This window comes from Lonchura striata, chromosome 4 (assembly GCF_050655825.1).
Source record: "Lonchura striata isolate lonStrDom1 chromosome 4, ASM5065582v1, whole genome shotgun sequence".
In the NCBI taxonomy this organism is placed as follows: domain Eukaryota; kingdom Metazoa; phylum Chordata; class Aves; order Passeriformes; family Estrildidae; genus Lonchura; species Lonchura striata.
In genome coordinates, this window is record NC_140706.1 from 53511009 (window position 1) to 53531599 (window position 20591).

At 38.9% G+C, this 20591-nt stretch overlaps 1 protein-coding gene across 8 annotated transcripts in view; it reads right to left on the reverse strand.

Moving 5' to 3' along the window:
* The window catches only part of CCSER1 (coiled-coil serine rich protein 1), a 641644-nt gene that overhangs the window by 560747 nt on the left and 60306 nt on the right, over positions 1-20591 (reverse strand). For all 8 annotated transcript variants that reach the window (XR_014955187.1, XM_085579114.1, XM_085579113.1 and 5 more), the window contains exons 2-3: positions 4501-5859; positions 1925-2112 (exon numbers count right to left, since the gene is read on the reverse strand). Coding sequence is in view for 7 of the 8 variants with exons in the window: in XM_085579114.1 (XP_085435240.1) it covers positions 1925-2112; positions 4501-5815 (1503 nt within the window). In the remaining variant the exon portion in view is untranslated. The remainder of the gene's footprint in view (positions 1-1924; positions 2113-4500; positions 5860-20591) is intronic.

A 20591-nucleotide genomic window follows, 5' to 3' on the forward strand; every position in this document is an offset into this window, starting at 1 on the left:
AGCTTTGTAAACACATAATTGGCAATCCATCTCAAGCATTCCTTTCACATCATAATTCACAATAATAAGAAATAGGCATGTTTGCAGAGTTATTTTGAAATATTTTTTCTTCTCTAAATTTCATTTAGAAACAGCACTGACCTTAGCTAGAATATAAATTACTTTCAGCACCTCACAAGTTAGTTAACCCCACTCTTTAGGGGAAGCAGTGGTCTTGTTTGTAGGTTTGATACATATTCCCAGTATTTAGGAGGTCAATCTATCCAAGCTTTTATCTTTCATCTTCAAAACAAGAACTGACAATTATGCAAGAATACTCTGCTGACCAGGATGTCTAGGATAAAGCACAATTTCTCAGATGCTGTTTTTTTACTTCCTGTCTCCTGTGAAAAATCTTGCACACCTTTAGCAAGATTTTCTGGCTCCTCAGTCCCAGTCCCCCAGCAGAAGCAGTTCATACTATATGCCAACAAGAAAAAGAACAGAAACAGGGGCAAAGATACAGGTAGACAGTTTCTTCAGCTTAACAAGGCATCTGAGTGATGCCAGAAATCCAACACCCACAGCCACAGCTGCTCGCTCAGAGCCTCAGAGCAGAAGTGCACAGCGATGCTGCCCTTGCCACCAGGGATCTTCCATCCCTTAAATGTGTGTGGTTCATTTTTCTCCAGTACTGAAAAAAATGAATAGAAATGAAAAAAATGAATACAGCCAGTGTGACTCATGTTGTCATGAGCCAGCCAGACATGTGACTCATGTTGTTCTAAACACTTAAGGTTTTTTATAATACTTTGTGTAGTAACACAAATTCTTTACTTAGTATTTATTCTCATTAGCATCATTCAATGGTAGCCATCTGCTACAGTGTTGTCAAACGCAAATTGATTGTGACAAGTATTTTGAAGCGGCGCGTTTCCTGTTCAAATATTTATTATTATGAACATTCTTTTTTTTTTTTTTAATTTTGCTTCCATAAAACTGTTTTTTTCTTTTGTCTTCTGGTTGGTTATGGGGAGGAGATGGTGCAGAGGGTGTTTTCAGGTTTGGTTTTGCTTGATTTACTTCCTAAACCTCACTTTTTACTAAAAAAGCTCTATTTTCTTAAAATAGGAACATAATACCCACATGTACTGGGGGGAAAGAAGGAATAATTTTACCTTCCCTCATGAGCATGCTCTCTAATCTTGTTTTAGAAGTCTGTGATTGTAATACCAATAAGCATAAACAAATCATGTCAATATGGGGACAATCTTGCTAATGGCAGAGGGGGAAAAAAGCTCAAATTTCATAAACAAAACACAAAGAAGGGATCAGATTACCATTTAATCCCATCCACACTTTGCCTACTTCCTGCTGTTCCTGGATTGTCACTTTCCCATTTCCATCATTAATATGGAGCTAAACAGAAGGAAGTGCAATAGCATCAAACAGCCTAGTATTTAAATAAACACACATCTGCCTAACAGTTTGGGTCTAAGAACCCAAAAAAGGTTTGCAGGCCTGAGCCAGGATTAACCAGTATTTTAGGGCATGAACTCCATCTGCATAATGCTTTGTATACCTACATGAAACAGAGTCTTTAGGTATCATCATGTTCTTTCTGGCTTTGAAATATTACATGTTATTCACTGATATTTGGATGCAAACTTCCTGCAAAACCAGAAAAACACTAAAAGCTCCAAACACAACCAAATTACTAACACATGTCAGCAAGAAACTCTTCCCAGAAAGTACACAAACCTTTTCACAGCACCACACTCTGCAAAAAAAAATAATTTTAATATCTGAATCTAAGCCTGGATCACATTTTGGAAGCCTGAGACAACTCCTGCAACTCCTGCCCTCCTGAGGTCAATGCTTCTCACTATAGCTACACCAACCAGGAAAAAAAACATAACCTTATGGATGAGGGAATAAAACTCACCATGCTGTTCATTTTAGAAGAGGACGAGCTTGCTCTCTGTATCCTTAGGCTGTTAAGCTCTTCTGCATTTCCATCCTTTGGTTTTATGATCAACCGGCTGCCCCCAGCAGTGCCTTCTGAAGAGGACCTCAGTCGTTTCTCAACAAATCTGCCTTCCCTGTATGGACTGAGGCTGCTGGCAAGATCAACTACAAAGAGAGAAGCAATCAGCAATTGTTACAGGGAACTGCTCTCTACAAGTATTTTCTTAATGAGAACACTGCTTTGCTTGAAATAATTACACTGAAAAGAAATCACATGAGAAATGTTCTGTGGAAAGCAGACTGTGCTTCCCTAGATCAAGGTGCCACCTGGGCCCCAGTTCCCTGTTCAGCCCCGGTGACAGGCATGCTCAGCACACCACAGCCCAGTCAAGGGCTCCTCATAGAATCCAGAAAGACTCTTTGATCCATCTTTTTCCTTCTCCCTTTGTTATAGGACTTTCCCAAATTGCTGAAAGTAATATCTACCAGAGAAACTATCACTTGCCTGGTGGTGCCAGCCTGCCTTATCCTAGGCCCAAAGGCAAGTCCAGCTTTTGAAGGGCCAGGTGACAACTTTGTTACCCCTGCATAACAGGGATGCACATCAGTTTCCATTTCTGTTCAGCATTCTTAGTTTAGCCTTACACCTGCACCCTCCATCAACCTGCAGTCAGTGGGCAAAATCCCAGTCCAGTTAAAACAGTAACACATCAGAAAAGAGGAGAAAAAAAATACATTTTGACATGTCAGGGCAAATATAGAGCTGGGGACAGATAAAAGAGTAGTAGCATAATAAATGTCATATATACAGAAAATTTTACCTTTTGCATTTTGCAAGAGAAGAGAGATTTTTCTCTAAAGGTTCTCAAAAAAATCCATATCACATAAAAATACATAAAGATATACTAAGAAATATGTGGCACATCAAACCTCCTCACGCATCAATGTCACATTCACCATGCTATCTATAATGGTATCAGCTATGACACCAGGTACAGAAGAGAAAACATCTATTACCAAAGAAGTATTTTCTGATCATATCTTGGTTCAAATACTGTTTTAGAAAACCAAATGTTCAAACCAGTCTGTTTGCAACAGGTATAAGTTGTTATAACCATATCTTGCTGATTGCCATGTAAGCTTTTTCTGTATTTGACCCATTTCATATAGCAGGCTTTTTTCTTTATTTTCACTGGTTCCTTTGTACCCTTGGAGAATTTCTGATTTGAAATACATTCTTCACAACACCAGAATAAAAGTATTTTGAACAGCACTAAAAAACAGAACTTTTCTATTTTTTTAAATCATCAACTTTTATATAGTGCAGTATTAGCTCTAGTAATAAGAGCTATTTACAGATGACACAATGTGGCAAGGAAGACAAACTGAGTGTTCAGGACCAGTAATACAGATAAATGGGAAAATTTTTTCCCTCAAAGTGACTGAGGTTCCGAGTGAAAGAGGAGCCCTCTGGCGAAAGCTAATTCAGTGGATTAATTTTACTTTCTATTGCCATTTATATACAAGATACCCAAGTAAGCCTAGCAGTGACTAATAATTCAAAAAGCAAAATTGCTTTTGATTGCTTATAATCTACATGCCTAGATAAATATCCAAGCAAAATGATGGGTGTGAAGTTATATGAGTTTATACTTAATATCATTCATCTTCTAACACAATCACTACAAATGCTGTCTTGTTAACTCTCAAATTTTGCCCCCCCGCATACAGCCTCAGGATTAAGCAAGAAAGCACCAGTCATTAAGTTGGCTCAAGAAAATCAACTGTCAGAGATAAAGTCTTCTGACAAGTGTCCTTCACTCAAGGGCCTGGTGCCTTATTTATCTGTATCTCTATAGACTGGGATTTCTAGGCACAGTCTTTCCACTTAATCTTGTTAGTACTCCAAATTACTCTTCATAAACTACAGACCCGGTGTGAAATTTAGATGGCAATTAACTCCCTCAGTTTCACAGATGACAAAATGAGAATTTGGACATTTATTTCAGATGGAAGCAGAAACAAAATCTCTTATACTTGGACAAAATATCCACTCGGAGCTATTCTATAACATCAGTTGAGTAGAGAAAGCAAGACTCTAGAAATTTCTAAACCCCAATCAATATAAAGTAAACGGTATTGTTTCCCGTAATCACACTACAGGAACATTTGTTTCTCTGGTGATGTTCCCATTCTAAATTATGCAACCCCATGGCTCAAGTCCAAAATAGCGATGTCTCAAGGAATTGTAGTTCCAGCCTCTAATACAAGCTGGGAATTTGCATTCTTAATTCATTTTCTATTAAGCAAAGTATAGCCATGAACAGCACCGATGGATGTTTGCACACTCTAAAACACAAACTCAAAAAAGCCACAGACTTTGCCTTTAATTCCTACAGTTCTGCAGAGGGCACAATTTCTACTTTCTGAACTTCATAGTTAGCACTTGCAATTCTAAACAACACTTTATGACAAAACAATCATTATAGAAGAAATGAAGCCAGCCCACTTAAAACCCACCAAACTCAAAAATAAAAAGACCATGAAACATACCTTTAGGATGGTTTGATTCATAACCCTGTTGCATTTTAAAGGACTGAGGTTCAGAACATGGAACAGTGTTAGATCCCACTAGAGGAACTGTGTTTCTCATGTGCTTGCATGGAGTGCTTTCATCTCTGCTGCCACTCAACCCCCATGCCTTTGGAGAGAGTGTCACTGGTTCTTCACTATGCTGTAACGTCAAGGTTCCTAAATGTGCATTTTCTGAGTTTATTTTTTCTATGTGGCTGGCATCATTAATATGTAGTCCACTGGCTTTCAACAGTACTTTTGTTTGATTAGCAACTGAGGTTTTGAATAAGGTACTGAATTCCACACTGCACGAGCTTGCATGACTCACAGGAGATACACCAGCAGAATGGCCAGCACTTTGCACAGTCTCTCTCTCCCTCACAGGAGCAGCAGCAGGATTAAAGAAGATCTGAGAGGTAGAGACATCGTGGCCAAATTCCTCTGTGAGCAGTGGCCCTGGCCCACTGCTGGGCAGGGCATCAGCCTCTGAAACAGAGTCCTCAGTCAGAGCAACGAAATCCGAGGGGGTCTGGGCAGCCGTGAGGTCAGCTGAGAGCAGAGGGGACTGCAGGGAGCTACCCATGCACTCCGTGATCTCAGCCGAGCATGGAGAAGACAATTTGGCCATCACAGGTTCACTCTCCACATAGGATTTAACTTCCAGCAAGCACCTGGGCTGCTGCACAGAGGAAACTGACTGACTCTCTGGAACCGGTTTGGAAAATTTGTAGTGTGATGAAAAAGATTTGGTGAGAAGTTTTCGTGTGGACTGTTTGACAGAATATCGGCTTCGCTCTTCTGCAAAGCCCGAATCATCACCCTCATTCTTCCCAGAGCTTATGCAATTGATAAAGACATTCTTATTAGCTGAGGGCTCCTTTCCCTTTTCAAAATCATCTGTCAAAGACCTTGTTATCTTCTTGTTACGTGAGCTGCCAAAGCCAACAGAATGCCTTCCTCTGCTTTTTATGTGCTCGTCTAAGCTGGGTTTTTGGAAAGTGCTAAGAGAGGACTGGCCACCATTTGAGATGTTAACATTTTGACTCGCTGAGTCAGGCTTCTGCTCACTCCCTTTCTTGTTATGGAAGCTAATGGAAGGAGTGCGGAAAATACTCCGGCGCTTTCCTGTGCTCCCTGAGCTGGAGTTGGTGCTGGATGGGGAGGAGGTGTGGACACCAATGGCATTGGCAGAAGAAGGTGAGGAAGGAAAGGAGTCGTGTCTCCGGCTAACACTTCTCCTGAATATTGGCAAGCGAGATACAAGAGTCGATCGTCTGGATCCTGAGTCCCCCATCAGGGCAAAAAGGGTCCGTGGTTCTTCACAGCCAGTAAAATAAACTAGGATGAAATAAAAAAAAAGGGGGAGGGGGGAAAAAAATAAATTATTCAGCCTCAAAGATCACTCAAACAGATTTGTCAGTCAGCCTAAATGCATGAGATGTCAACATAATTTGCTGTACACACATTACTGAAGACTTGTAGCATTTCAAAGTGATGTTCAATAGCCATCACTGAAAACTGAGCAAACATGTGATTTAAAATATTCTACTGACAAAAGATACAATTTTATATACAGTATTGGACAACAGTAATGCATACTGTTACACTGGGTAACAGTATAAAATCTAAATGCCAAAAGATCTATTATTGTATCACCCAAACATCCTTGTTTTTAAGTTCTTCTTATAAACTGTAAGCGCTCTTCAAAGATAGTTGATTTTTCATTATCTGAGTAGAACAAATCATTATTCTGTATTTCTAAATACTCAGATTTTTGCATGAAAGAAGAGGATATAAATTTTCAATCTTCATTGAATTTTCAGTTGGATTTTAATTACTTTATGTGCTTCTGTTAAAGGCTGTATGTAATACTTTCCAATACAAAAAATGATGGTATTGCAATCCAGCCAAAATATTCAACAGCAAAAATTCTTCCTAGAGAACTTTAAGGTCAAAGAATTTACTGTCAAAGTATGGGATCATGTTTCTAGATTTGAACTGTAATGTCTTCTTTGAACATTTTTCTGAAATCCTCTCACAGCTTATTTGCTTATAATTAGCTCATTTTTCATGTTTTTTGAAATTAGTGAGAAGTGCTTCCATGCACAGGCACTTGTAATTTTTTTATAAATATTTAAGCAAAACTTCTTTCGATCAGCACTGTAGATGTACTGGAAGAATATTAATCTTTATGAAATATATACCAGTTCTATCTCCTTTTTGTTCTCGTCATAATAAACTACCTCTGTGAAAGACAGGACCATAGAGAGACAGCAATGAAAACATGTAATATATAATCACAAGAACAGGAGAGGCTGTAGGAATTATGCCCCAATGTCACTTCATGAGCTGCTGGTGTTCAGCACATAAAAATAAACTCCAAGTCATCTGTCTAGACAATGTCAAGTGCAAAAACAAAGTAATTCATCTAATGAGCAATTTAATATGTGGCTCAGCAAGTATCAGTCAGCAATATATATATTTAGGTAGTGTATACATACACACACATATATATAAATGGAAACAGAATTTATATAAGTTTTATTAAAACTACATACATGTTATATAACTGTGAAAGAATGGGTAACAAGCTCAAAGACTGTTTCTGACTAGAGGCTGAACTGCACTTTTCTGCTGTTAACATTTCTTTTTAAATGCTACTGCATCTTCAGAGTGGAGTACAGCTCCACTCTGAAGATGCAGTGCCAAGCAGCCACACTATTCACAAGCATCAGGAATCAATAAGCAATTTTGTAGTTTAGGATGAGAAAAACAGCTTGAGAATAGTCACTAATTGGAAGAAGCCACTGGTGATGTCTGATGGCAAGCTACAGCCTGACCTAGACAACACCCAGGGTTCTGTGACTGAAACCCCAATTTGAATTCAGTCTGTCTAAGGCAAAACTGGCAATACAGGACCACACAGAGTTACCAGAAAAACTTGACATCCAGCAGTGAACTGAAGCACAGCCAGTTGTTCCATTTCATTGACAAGTATGAAAGTTTGCATTTAGCCCACTGCGTAAGAGCAACTGCAGGGGGGACAGTGCAAAGAACGCAAGGCTCTGTGAGCTCCCATAGGAGCTGTGTTATCCCAGCTTCTTCACCTGTCCACAACTTCGCCTACCGAAATGGGCTTTTGAAAGCCACATCAAACCCTTCATCCCCTCCCCTTCAAGCTTCTCTGGCTTCTTTAGCCACTTCAAGACCCTTACTATGTTGGAGTTTCTTTGCTGTAGTGACTCTCTACCTGCAGGCTTACTGGTACACATGGATAAGCACATACACACATGATTTTTAGAGACTGTAAGGATTCTTTCCTGTACTTTAAGGAGAGATCATAATTGCTTGGGGGAAAAAAGAAAACATTTAGCATGCAGTTTTACAACAGCAGTAGATGAACAAAGTACTTTTAAAAATACCTTAAACCCCTATAGGCATTTTATGGGTGTATAAAACATTTGCTGCCACTGTTCTCTCTCCTGCCCACAGCTTTAATTGTCACTTCACTGAAGCCATCCTAGTTTGTAACTACAAAATTTTCCAAGCTGAAAGCAGAAGGAAGCAGAAAACTGACCAAAAAGCACACTCTAACTTGCATTAGGAATACAAAGACTGTGTCTAAATAATAAGGGTTTATTCCTAAAGATTGACCCTGAATAAACATAGCCTTGGCCTTCCAGGTGGTAATAAATTTTAATAGAATACATTGCCTCTAACAGCAGGTAACAAAATGGCATTTATTCAGTTGATTGCTCCTTTCCTGTCTTGTGAAGGAAGAGCACAAACTGTCAGCATTCCTCTTCTCGTCTAAGCAGTAGAAATCCTCACCCATAAAATATAAACTAAGTACAATACACTGTTTTTTTCTAGGTCTAAAACAGCTACCAGAGAATATTTCTTAAAGCATATACCATTGTGCAAATATATCTGTATACATGCATGCCCATGTGCATACACTGTTCGAATAGTCTAGTAATATTTTTAAAAGTAATGATTTAATATAATTATATAACATTTATATACACACACATTTTGCACTGTTAATCTGTCAAAGCTTATCATTAAGTTAAAATGACAACTTTTCTACTTGCAACACAAGGAAAAATAACAAGTATTTCAGGAGAGCAATACTTTCAGATACTAATGAAATCTGTAAGTCCATTATTTTTTTTTTTTGCTTACAGCAGAGGAGCTTATAGCTGCCATATATGCCCTGTTATGACTAACATCAGAGATGTTTCCTTGCAGTCTCCACACATAACACGAGTGTTTGTACTTGCAACTTTACAGTAATAACCCTTACAGAGTAAAATTCACTCCAGCTGCATCTTCTCTGCAAAACCATTAATTTTATTTATCCAAAATCCTTGTCTCTACTGGCATCATTCTTAAAATCTTCAGAGGAAAAAGAAAAGAGCAGAGAAAGATACATTTGTTTAGACTCATTGTTTAGGACAAAATATGCTAGCACATAATGAGAATACTCAAGAAAACAGGCACAATATTCTGTGTAGAGGTTTGAATCTTGATCCACTACACAGCCATTACTTTGTAATACTTTTGAATTCTAAAATCCAGTTACTACTGAAACTGAAGTGTTTCCTCAGTGCTGAACAAGACAGACAATTTTTGCTTTTTATGGAATGGATTTTTGATGCATATTCTTGCAGCTGGCATTACACAAGACAGATTTTGATATAATGAAGAAAATCACAAAGCTGTTTTGCAAACAACTGCAGGCAGAGTAATAGTGGATTATTTCAGAATATTCTCTTCCTCAAGAGCTTTGCTACAGCTGAGAGTTTCTAAGCTCCTGTGCTCAGAGCAATGGAATTGAGAACCAAGTGTGAGCAAAATATCTTCCCTCTTAATAGAAATTTTAAAAGTTAATCAGATGGAAATAGCCTCCTTTCATGTTGGTCTACACCAAGACTTTGCAAAATGCAAATTAATCTCAAAAATATCTTAATGTCACATATTTAATTGTCAGAGAAGACCAAGAAGTCACGTTTTTTATAGTTGGGCCTTACTCTTTCCCCACAGGAGATCTTTGGAGGAACCATCCAGCTAATGTTGTAATATCAGGCCTTTATCTTGCCTACAGAAGTTGTCTGACTATAAAAAACACATAAGGTAAAAATTATACAGGTAGCTCTGTATTGTATGTATTACTGTATCTTGTCAAAAGAGACAAATTGCTCAACTTTCAGACAGTGAATCTAACTGTAGGAAGAAAAACCCACAAGTGTTAAAACAGGCAAAATTGTCAAAATATTACACCAGTATCTCCAGAGAAATCTACTCCATCAATTCAACAGCTGAAAACCAAAATGCAGTACTTTTTATTTCAGCTTCTGCCCAGCAGCTACTCTCACAAGTCTGCCAAAACTCAGCACTTTCAGTAAACAGCAATTTGTACTTGTGCTTCTGGTTTTTAACCCCAGCAGATGGAGCCATGGGTCTACTTTCTCAATAACTGCAAATATGAAAAAGCAACAGTCTAAGCCTTGCACATTTCTTATTGCCTTTGAGGCAAAATTTAGGAATTGAAATTATTTGTGAATTTTACCATTATCATAATTACATGTACACACAAAAGACAAGATATGTTTATTCAACACTGTAGTGTGTAAGGGAGTGCAGACATTCTCTTCATAAAAAAACCCACTACTACCTCTCAACACTTTCTAAACAAAGCTTCCCTAAAGAGGTTCTCCTTAAACATGCAATTTCTAGAAATATTAAACATCTTCCACACAAGAAACGCAACTGAATTAGCTATCAAAGTTTAAACTGGGAGATGACATGACACATAGCTGAAACGCCTCAAACCTTAAATCAGAGCAGTATATCAATAAGCATCTGGAAGATTTTTAGGCTTCACTCATAGTTTAAGGATGATGATACATTTTCTTTATTGCTTAGACCTGGGAACAGTACAATAAAGGAGAACACACAGGACTAAGATGTGCATTTTACACTGCGAAGATCCTGCCTCCATCCCTCACATGAGCACTACCATGCAGTAGGAGGCAAGGACCACATCACATAGCCAGTCTCTACAGACCAGCTGGCTCAAGCCTTACACAGAAATTATATTTGCCTCAGGATACTACAAATACCCACAAAACTACATGAAAATAAATGGTTTTAATTGTCAGTGTGTCAACAGAAGTCCTGATGCAGCTAATAACACTTTTAAGAAGCAGTCCTTTAGTCCATGGGGTAACATTATAGCCTGTGGCTCCCACACAAAGTGTTAAGCTTCCATCATTTGGATTCCTGCACTGTGCTGTCCTCGGCATTTAAGCATTACTGCCGTCAATAAAGTTCTAATATTATTTGTCTCTCTACTACGTTTGTGACTTGGTTTTACCTGCACAGCTCCCAGAGGTCACTGTGTGTCATCAAGCCTGTCCATGAGCACAATGCAGGAGTCTAAAAAGGCCATTTAAAATCAGTTTAAATTTAAAACAAAAGCAAACAAACACCAGATAAATACTCAGGGCTTTAGCGGTTACCAAGGACAATGTAACCAAATTAATAGGATCTTATTGAAAACACCAGCAAAGTCAAATGCCTGAACAATAGAAAGCATTAGCTAGGAAAGGGAGGTTTGAAACAATCTGGGTTTGCACATTAAATGAGTGAAACTAATACATAACAGCTCCACTTGCTTTTGCAAATAACACTCTTCCCTTTTCCTTCCTTGTGCATGTAACCCTTGCAGCGTGGTACAGAGCTACAGAGTGCATTCTGTGGAACAGCAGCCACAGTCATCATTCTCACAGTCAAATTTCATAAGCTCCTACCATGTCCACTCCTGCTTGGAGGTTAGGTTTTCTGAACAGTTTGTATAAACAACTGGAGAGTACCTAACACAGGGCACCAGACCTTTAAATGTTATGTATGTCTACATATGCACATATGTACAACTCCACACTCTTATTCCCCTCTGTACTGAAAATGTAGCTTTTATGTATCTGGGGGGGGGGGGGGGGGGAAATCCCATACACACAAAAAAACCAAGAACACAGAATCCAACCACTGAGTTACCCTAAGGTAAGAGATGAGATTTCTTTCAGTTTCCTGCACTCTGCAGCCCAGGCCTATCTTTATTTTCACATACTCCCATGCTTTCAGGAAGTGAGAGAGGAAACAAGCAGATAAACTTGCAATAAAGAAGTCTGAAGCAACATAAATACATCAAAAGCTCAACTCCCATTCTGATTGGTCTTGTACCAGTTGAAGACAGTGATTTCATATATCCATAACTGCTATTCCCAGTGTTGTGATTAAATTAGAAGTGCAATCATCATTCAAAGACAATAACTGTAGGTAAGTTATCTATATATCCTCTTTTGACTTAAGTTAGCCAGAAGGCAAACGTTAGCTTAAGACAAGTTACACACAACTCATTCTATCATTTATTATCACTGGGTATGTAAATTTATCTAGCATAACTGATCTTTAAAACCTACTGGCCACAGTTCTCCCACATTTGAGCCACCCCCTATTTCAAATGTCTCTGTATCACAGCAAAGGTTATCTCAAAGCACTTCAGTATCATATACAAAATAACAGAAGAGCACCAATCTTATTCTTAGTCTTTGCATAGACCCAGCAGCGAGCTGCTGCTCAGTAAGAGCTGGGGTAATAGCTGATATAGCAATAAACTGTGTGAAGACAAACTTTCACTCATTCAACAATCAGACATAAGAAAGGTCAGAAATGGGATATGGACTATACCACAATGAAGAAGCAGTCCCATTCATGTTTTGTTGTGTTCCTTTTATAACAGAGGAGAAACCATCCCTCTCTCACCTCTGTCACTCATTTGGATTCTGGAGAAGTGTACAATGCATTTCTTACAGCATCTGGTATTCACAATATTTAACAGTTTAATTAGAAACAGTTACAAGTATAAGCAATAACCTGAAAATGCAAGCGTCAAAGAGCATAAGCTTGCTTTGTGATTCAAATGCCATGGCATCAGCTCCCCCAGTTATCCCCAAATATGCTTGCATACAATGAATTATTCACTTTTACCAAGTGAAGTGGACTTACTCAGATCCCTGAGTACACATGGAAATTATACCATGAAGAGACAAAGAGAAATGGACTAATTTTGAGACATCTTGGGTGGACATAGAGATAGCAGTCGGGGGACTGGGAAGGATTCAATATTATGCCATCCTTCTTCCCTCACATTTTTCTCTCCTCTCACTCCCCTTCTTAACGTTCACAACTGTGTTTTTACAGTGCTTAGGGGTAGCAGAAAAGCAGGTTCAAACAACATTTTAAGGAAAATAATTATATTTGGACTTCACACTAGATAATAGTATTTAGTCAAACATAGGATGTGTTTATATATAAACAGCAATTTGGCTTTTGGCCATGCTTTATTTTAACTAAAAGGGAAAAACAACCTACAGACAATTAAGGATATTTTTTTTCTTTCATGAATGAAAAAGAGGTGTGAGATACCTACTAGAGCACATTGAAAAACAGCAGATCCAGCATTTGCCTCAGCCCAGGACATAAATAGAGGAAGAGACTTCTTGCCAGCCATTTGCTCTGGATTTTGAGTGGAACAGATCACTGCTGCACAAGGCAGTTGGTATTCTCATGAGGAAAATACACAGAATAACACAGCCCTAGCTCTGTGCTGTTCAGTGCATAAAAATTGTTGCTAGAGTGAAGCAAAGCACCAATATTGGCTACTACTCCCAAAGACACTCAAAGCATCTCTATCAGTGCTGCCTCCCCCCACCCCACCCAAAAGAAACAAAACAAAAAAAAAAAAACATAAAAATAACCACACACCAAAAAAAAAAAGCTTCTTGAAAATATTCTGCCATCTCAAAAGACATCATAAAGGTCTCTAAAGCACAATCTATTTGATCTGCACAGTTAGTAGTCCATTCAAGTTCAGCTTTAATGTGCTCCTTCTTAAATCTGCATCTCTTGCTCATGTCAAGCAACAACCTCACAACTGTCTCAGCACTGTGCAGTCCCAGCAGAGCTGCAAATCTTTGTTCAGTGCTTTCTCTCACTATACCTCTTACCTTCCTGAATCACAGCTCCAATGTCAGCAGCAATTTACTTTTTATTATAAAGCTTCCTGCACGCTTCCCAGTCTGGCTCCTTTTCAGTCTCAAGTGCTGCCTGCCTCTGCTGTGTATATGGCAACCAGCAAATCAGTGACAACAAGGGTTGGGATCATTTATTACCTCTGTCTCTGGTTCAGTGTGTGACCTTAACTGCATTAAAAAGGACCAAATCCTCATCTGCTGTAAATTCAACAGGCTCCAATGAAGTGGATCATGCTGATTTAAACCATTTGGCCTTTCATCCTTACAAGCCTCAATCATCCCATCTGTAATTCTTCATTAACTCTTGTAAAAGCAACACTTGGACATGCATGATCCAATCACTCCCAGCACACAAACTCATAATTTAAGCAGATCTAAGCAGGATTTTCTCTTTTATCTTTTTTTATTATGTTTCATGGATTACAATAAAAATTAATAAAACCCTAATAAATTAATCATGCAGCTCTGAAGAGCCATACACCTGTGTTCCATTCCAGCTTCTCCCTACATGTCTGCTTAGAGCTACATTAAAAACAGAGCACTGAGACAGACATGGTTGATCTCACATCCTCACAGCCAAAAAGGTAGGGTGCTAAAAACTCTTACAAGGGATCCACTGTGTTCATGTCCCATGGAAGTCAAGAGCACCACTCACATCTTGAAAGAAGCATGTGCTTTTGAGTGAAAGGACTTTAAAAATACAATGTATCTGTGGCTATTATAATTCATGAAATAAAATGTGAAAACTTTGCCTAACACTAGGCAATATAGTTTACAGACTGGCCTTCGATCAAGAAAAAGGTAATTTGAGTATATCACTGTTGCAGCTGTTGACTGCATTACCACAAAATAATATAACAGCTCTTTTCCAAGTTTCTCTAAGCTCAACACAAAAGAACAATTCCCAACTCATGCCTTGAAAGAAATCTGGTGATGCAAAATCAACTGATAACACACAGACTGAGGATTCAGATTGAAAACTTCCAGGCAAGCTACTCCCAGCTTACTAACTTTAATGAAAGGGAATTACATTGATTCCTGTTCCCTGCAGTTTTTACCACACATAAGACGTGTGCCTCATGGGGATGAATATTAAATACACTCCTAATTACCATCATCAACACTGTATAATTCTATTATTTTAATTGCAAACTAACTGCTTACATTTTTTATATGCTAATGTACTCCACTGGACACTACTTATAATAATACATTTTTAGGAATCAAACACACTACATTTAGAACTAAATCATGATACTTACTTAGAACTAAATCATGATACTTACTATGTTCTACCTAAGACTTCCATGAACCTTAGCAAAGACTCAGGCAAGACCCCTTTTGTTATAGTGAAATTATAATTATTTCCAGATTAAATTTATCACACTCATTTCCACCTGTCTTCTTGCTAATAAAAACAATGAAAGAGAAGAACACCCCAGACAACTCAATATATTCATATACTTAAATTCTAATTGCAAGTTGTTAATCAAACATTAAAACACAGTGGCTCACATTTCTGTAGCATTGAGTGTAGCACACTTGAATATAACCAAGTGCCACAGTAATGCCTGGAACCAGACGTACAAGTTTGCACACACAAAGTAAAGACCTGTATTTTGTTTTGAAAACTGAAGGTTCACAAAGCCTAAGCATAAAACTAAGCCCACAAAGCAAGCACAGAAAGAAATAAAAGAAATCAACTTATGTTGCTCTGTTCTTTTGAGAGTTTTAAAGTTTTTCTAAAAGTTTTTTATGCCTTCTGATGTTTATATATTTTTACTGATTTTTTTCACACTGTCATGTAAATAATAATTGTTTTACATTCTTCTTTGTGGGTAGAGAGAATTGATGAACTGTCAGTTTGACCAGTGTGGTTGGAGAAGTGACTATTTCATCCTCCAATCCATCATCACTTTTTGATATTCTATATATAGCAGAATCAGAAAATAAAATCTTTTTTTAGTTCTTTTTCTTCCCTCTTTTACATAACATGCATCTGTAAGTTATTTCATATAGCAGTATAACAAACTTGAAAACTCAGAGCTGCCTTAAGAGAACAAAATCATCATGGAAGCTTCTAAGGATTCCAGAAAAAAAAAAAAAAGAACACTAAATTTAATTTGTTTCTCTGAATTTAAGAACTCAATTATCTGGCACTTCACAGCTTGTTCACAAGCCAACACAAACTTCCATTAATGTTAGTTTTCAACCGCAGCTCAACACAGAAAAGTCTACAAAAAGATGGTATATCACAGTTTCCATTTACCCCCAGGTATTATATAAATATCCAGGTCTTTAAGTGGAGGAGTAACCAAGTGACTCCTAAGAACCTATCCCTCTCATCAGAATTACGATATCAGGAATATTTTAACCTAATAGGTATTTTAACTTTATGTTTAGATTTTAGAGTCCTTACATATAAAAATAAATTTACTGTATGTTCCTGGATGTCTCTGGTGTGCTTTGTCACTGTTAACCACTGTATAGCTTCTAAAAGGCTTTAATCAGAATCCATCATTATGTCCAAGTTGGTATCATTTGCTCCCCTTCATCACCAAATATAACTCTCAAACCTAATCTGATTTCCTGAAACATTAGGGACATTGAGTGACAGCATTTTTATAGGAGTGGGTGCTTCCAGTCCTGGAAGTCCAATCAAATAATTAACTTCTTAGTAGGGTGCAATCCATTTGTCTTCTGCCTCCTGGCTAGGATGACAGAGAGGTAACTACTACACCATGCCTAGAAGTTTGGTAGGAAGACAAATTGCTATTTCTTTACACCATGTTCCCTCATATCTAAGCAACAAACATCTGTAGTCAACGTTTTGCCACCAACAATTTTAGCACATACAAAGGATCAACAAATACATAGAAACAGAAATTTGGTCAGCAAGGATGCCAACAGGAATGGAGAAATGATGGCATAAATAACCTCTAATGTCCATTCAGATTTGGAGACCTGTCTCCCAACAGGAGAGATGCCTATAGAGATACACAACTGCTCAGAAACTCAAGGAAGAAATTCAGCTCACCTCTAAACCTAGAGGAAGATAAATGCCTAGAACAGGGAGTTAAAAAATGGCAAAAATGCACAATCTATTTAAAAAGTTAATAAGAGACAAAAACTGAAAAGGGAAGTTTGGTCATAAAACCACATTGGAATGAGGAAGTATCCTAAAGTCTTCAGAGTTTGTTTTTTAATTCCATTGAAAGATACATCACAGTATCTGACACACTGCATAAGGAGATTCTCTCAGAGCCAGTCAAACTCAAGTGGAACTAAGAAAACAGATCTTCTAAACAAGCATGCTACAAGGTTCCATTTTTTTTGAGTTAACTCATAGATGTTAACTAATTCAGTTCTGCCAAGCACTTAAGCACATGCTTGACTTTGAGAATAATCTCACCCCTATTCAGTGAAACACTTAAAAGCACACATTTCTTCTAAAACGTAAGTGATCCCATTGAGTTCAAATGGGACATAAGCACAATGCTGAGTGCTTTGCTGGATCAGTGCACAAAGACATAATTTAGCCCCCTTCACTAGATGAATTGGACATCCTATGTCTTGCTATTTCATAACAAAAGACCAAGAAAAAGTAAAGCAAGCCTGAAAGGGTCAAATTAAGTATGTAGTAACTGTAACCCAAATTGTCCTGTTCTGAATGCTTTTTATGGTTATTGTGGAAACTGAAATGAATTCTCAGTATGCTTTCTACACTAAGAACAAATGAATGTGTTATTTTCTCAAATTTATGCACAAACCTAATTGCTATGCAGGCACAATTAAGAAGATCTAAGAAATGCAAAACCAAGAAACCATATGGTTCTCAGTTCCAAAAATCAGAAACACAAGAGCAGATTTCATGCACTTGTGTATGAACACAAAACTCAGATTAAAAGACAGTTAAATACAGCAGGTCTCCAGCCTTGAATGTATTAAAGAGGTGTCAATAAACAACTATGAGTATTTCCCCATTACCTCAATAAGTAAACCATTTGCACAGCAATTGTTTAAAGGCTAATAATATCAGGTTTTAAAAAATTGATTCAGAGGGACATATTAGTTCATTCCTGCATGTATACTTATGAGATAGCAACATTTGTATATCCCTGACCCTGTTTCTACACAAATCTGGAATTTTGCTGATTTAGTTATGTTGTTTTGAGATAAGTGAGATGAGAAGTTTTCACATATTTCATTTTACACAAGCATATTTTGTCTGCTTTAGTCTGAACAAAGTTGCAGGGGAGAGATATCAATAAACAGGAGGGAAAATTCAGGACATTAGGCTGTGCCATCTCAGTTACTCCATCAGCGCTCACAACTGTATAATTACAAGTTGACAGCTAAAAGTTTTAGATAGCTTTAAGTTTTAGTTCATGGCAGTGTCTAGTCATGACTTACTCCACCACACCTAAGCTTCAGTATTAAATAGCAGCAGAGCTGCCACACTCTCAAAGTTGCCTACAAATATCATAGGGCATATTGTAAATGCACTGTACCGTCTCACAGCTGTTGCAAAAGCAGTAATTCAAGACCCATCTTTCTTCCCGGCCTTCAATGATCAGATACAAAGCTCACTCCTGCAGTAAATATTATTCCTACTGCAGCTGGTTTTAAAGGCTTGCTTTGACATAGTCAATAATTTTAGCTGCTTCTGCTTAGGGGTATCTTGCTCACAGTGAAAAACTGCAGTCAGCTTTACTGCACCTGAAAGGGAAGCCAACAAATGATTCATTACAGTCAGTAACTCAATGTCCACATGGACACCACTAACCAGTCATGTCCCTCAAGGTCTCTACTAGGACCAGTGTTACCAAGTATCTTCATCACTAACTGTCATGGTTTGACACTGGCACAATGCCAGTGCCCCATGAAAATGTAATCTCTCCATTGAATGCTGTGAAGTGGAATCAAGAACAGAGCAAAGCAGGCCTAAGCTTAATAACAGAAAAAAAAACTTTATTAAGCTACTACTACAAAAGAAAAAAAGAAAGGAAAAAGGAAAAAAAAGAAAAAAAGTGCATAAAGATCAAAATGAAAACCTTGCAAAGCATTCCTCCTCCCACCACCCAACTCCAACAAACCACAGTGAGACACAATCTGGACCCCAGTCAGGTTTCCACCCTCCAGACAATCGATACTCAGCCCATCAAGGGAACAGAGTCTCTCCTGTGCCACACACCCCCAAAGAAACACAGCTGGAACATCCTGTGTTTCCATGTCACACATGGCACTGCCCAAAGAAAAGTTTGCCATGGTGACCCTCTCCTTTCCATGCGCAGTGCTCTCACCACCAATGCATGGATGGACAGACTGCTTTTAGGATTTTTCTTTTCAAGGATGCCCTGCCATGAGGGGAGAAAACAACAGTTCAGTTTTTTCATTTTTTAGGACCACAGTCCCCCCATTTTCCCATTTTCCCCTGGGGCCGAGGGTTCAAGAACAGAGATCTTCTTCTCTTATCTTTCCTTTCCAGGACAGGGGCACCACCACAACCCCCCTTTTTCTCTGTTCACTCCACTTCTGTCTTTTCCCAGCTGAAGCAGGTCTCTTGACTCACTGGCATCCTCCCTAAATACAGTCTCTCTTGGAGGAAAAGATTGGCTCAGTTTGTGGCCAACACAGAAAAGTCCAGCCAAAAGCCACTCCTTGTCTCCCTCCCCTCTAGAATTCCTCCTTCTAACATCCCAGGGTCCAAGCTGTCCCTCTTCCTCTCTTTCAAACCGAGGGGAAAGAAAAAATTCACAAAGTTTAATTTCTCAAGGAAGGGTTAAAAGTCTGAACTCCCCGGATGGCTCGATGCCCAGACTCTGGCGGCTCCCACGCACTGGGCACCTTGCGCGCCCCCCCCCCCCCCCCGCTCCCCTTCCCCACGGTGAAACTGCTGCTGAAACTGCTGCTGTCTCTTCTTCTCTCCCTCTCGGGAGAGAAACTCAGGGGGGCGGGGTGGGAATGGAGACATCCCAGATTTCTCCACCCTTCCATCTGCAGGGGCCAGCCCAGTTCCAGTCCCTCCACCCTTGGCCCCCCTCAGTCAGGCCATGGGACTTCCCCTCCCCACCCAGCCACGGCCAGGCAGGGGAGAGGCTGCACTGCATGCTGACAGGAACCAAAGAGAGTGAGTTCTCCTGGGAATTCTGCTTTTAACCCCTCTGTGTTCTCAGAGGCGTGTCCACCTTCAATTGGTCCATATCCAAATTGACCTCTTCCTTACGGAAAAATTCTTTTTCCGTGTCAAACCATGACACTAACACAGACAGTGAAAGCAAGTGCACCCTCCACAAGTCTGTGGATGACACCAAGAACAGCTCTAAAGTGGAAGTATGTAGGTCTACATTGAACATAAATAAACTTTTTATTATGAGACTGGTGAGACACTGGAACAAGTTGTTCAAAAAATGTTCCATCCCTGGAAGTGTTGAAGACCAAGGTGGGCTGGGCTTTGAGCAACATGGTCTAGTGGAAAGTATGCCTGCCCACAGCAGTGGGGTTGGAGCAAGGTGATATTTAAAGGTCCCTTCCAACCCAAACCATTCTGTGAGTCTGCCCAACTGCCAGAGCTGCAGTATTGAAAGGCACCTAAAAACTGTCAGCTGCACAAAGCCTGCTAAAATAACTCTCCAAAGCAAGAGACCTTGCATGCTAATGACAAATCTAAATTCTAGGTGAACCTCAAAGGTATCTCAGAACTGATTTTGGGATGGGTGGTGCTGGACAAGTCCCTTAATGAGCAACATAAAAATGAGCCTGCACTGCACACCAGGAGGGAAAGCACCTTCTGTTTAGAACTGCTTAACACAGCTGCTGAACCAGGCCCTCCTACACTGCAGCACAACATGTGAATGCATTCCCAAAACACAGCCCACTTACATCTGATTACAGAAACATCTACTGATAGCCACATATTCTAGTTTTCATGTCTCCCTTGGTTTTTTTTGCTTGTTACATAATGAAACTTTC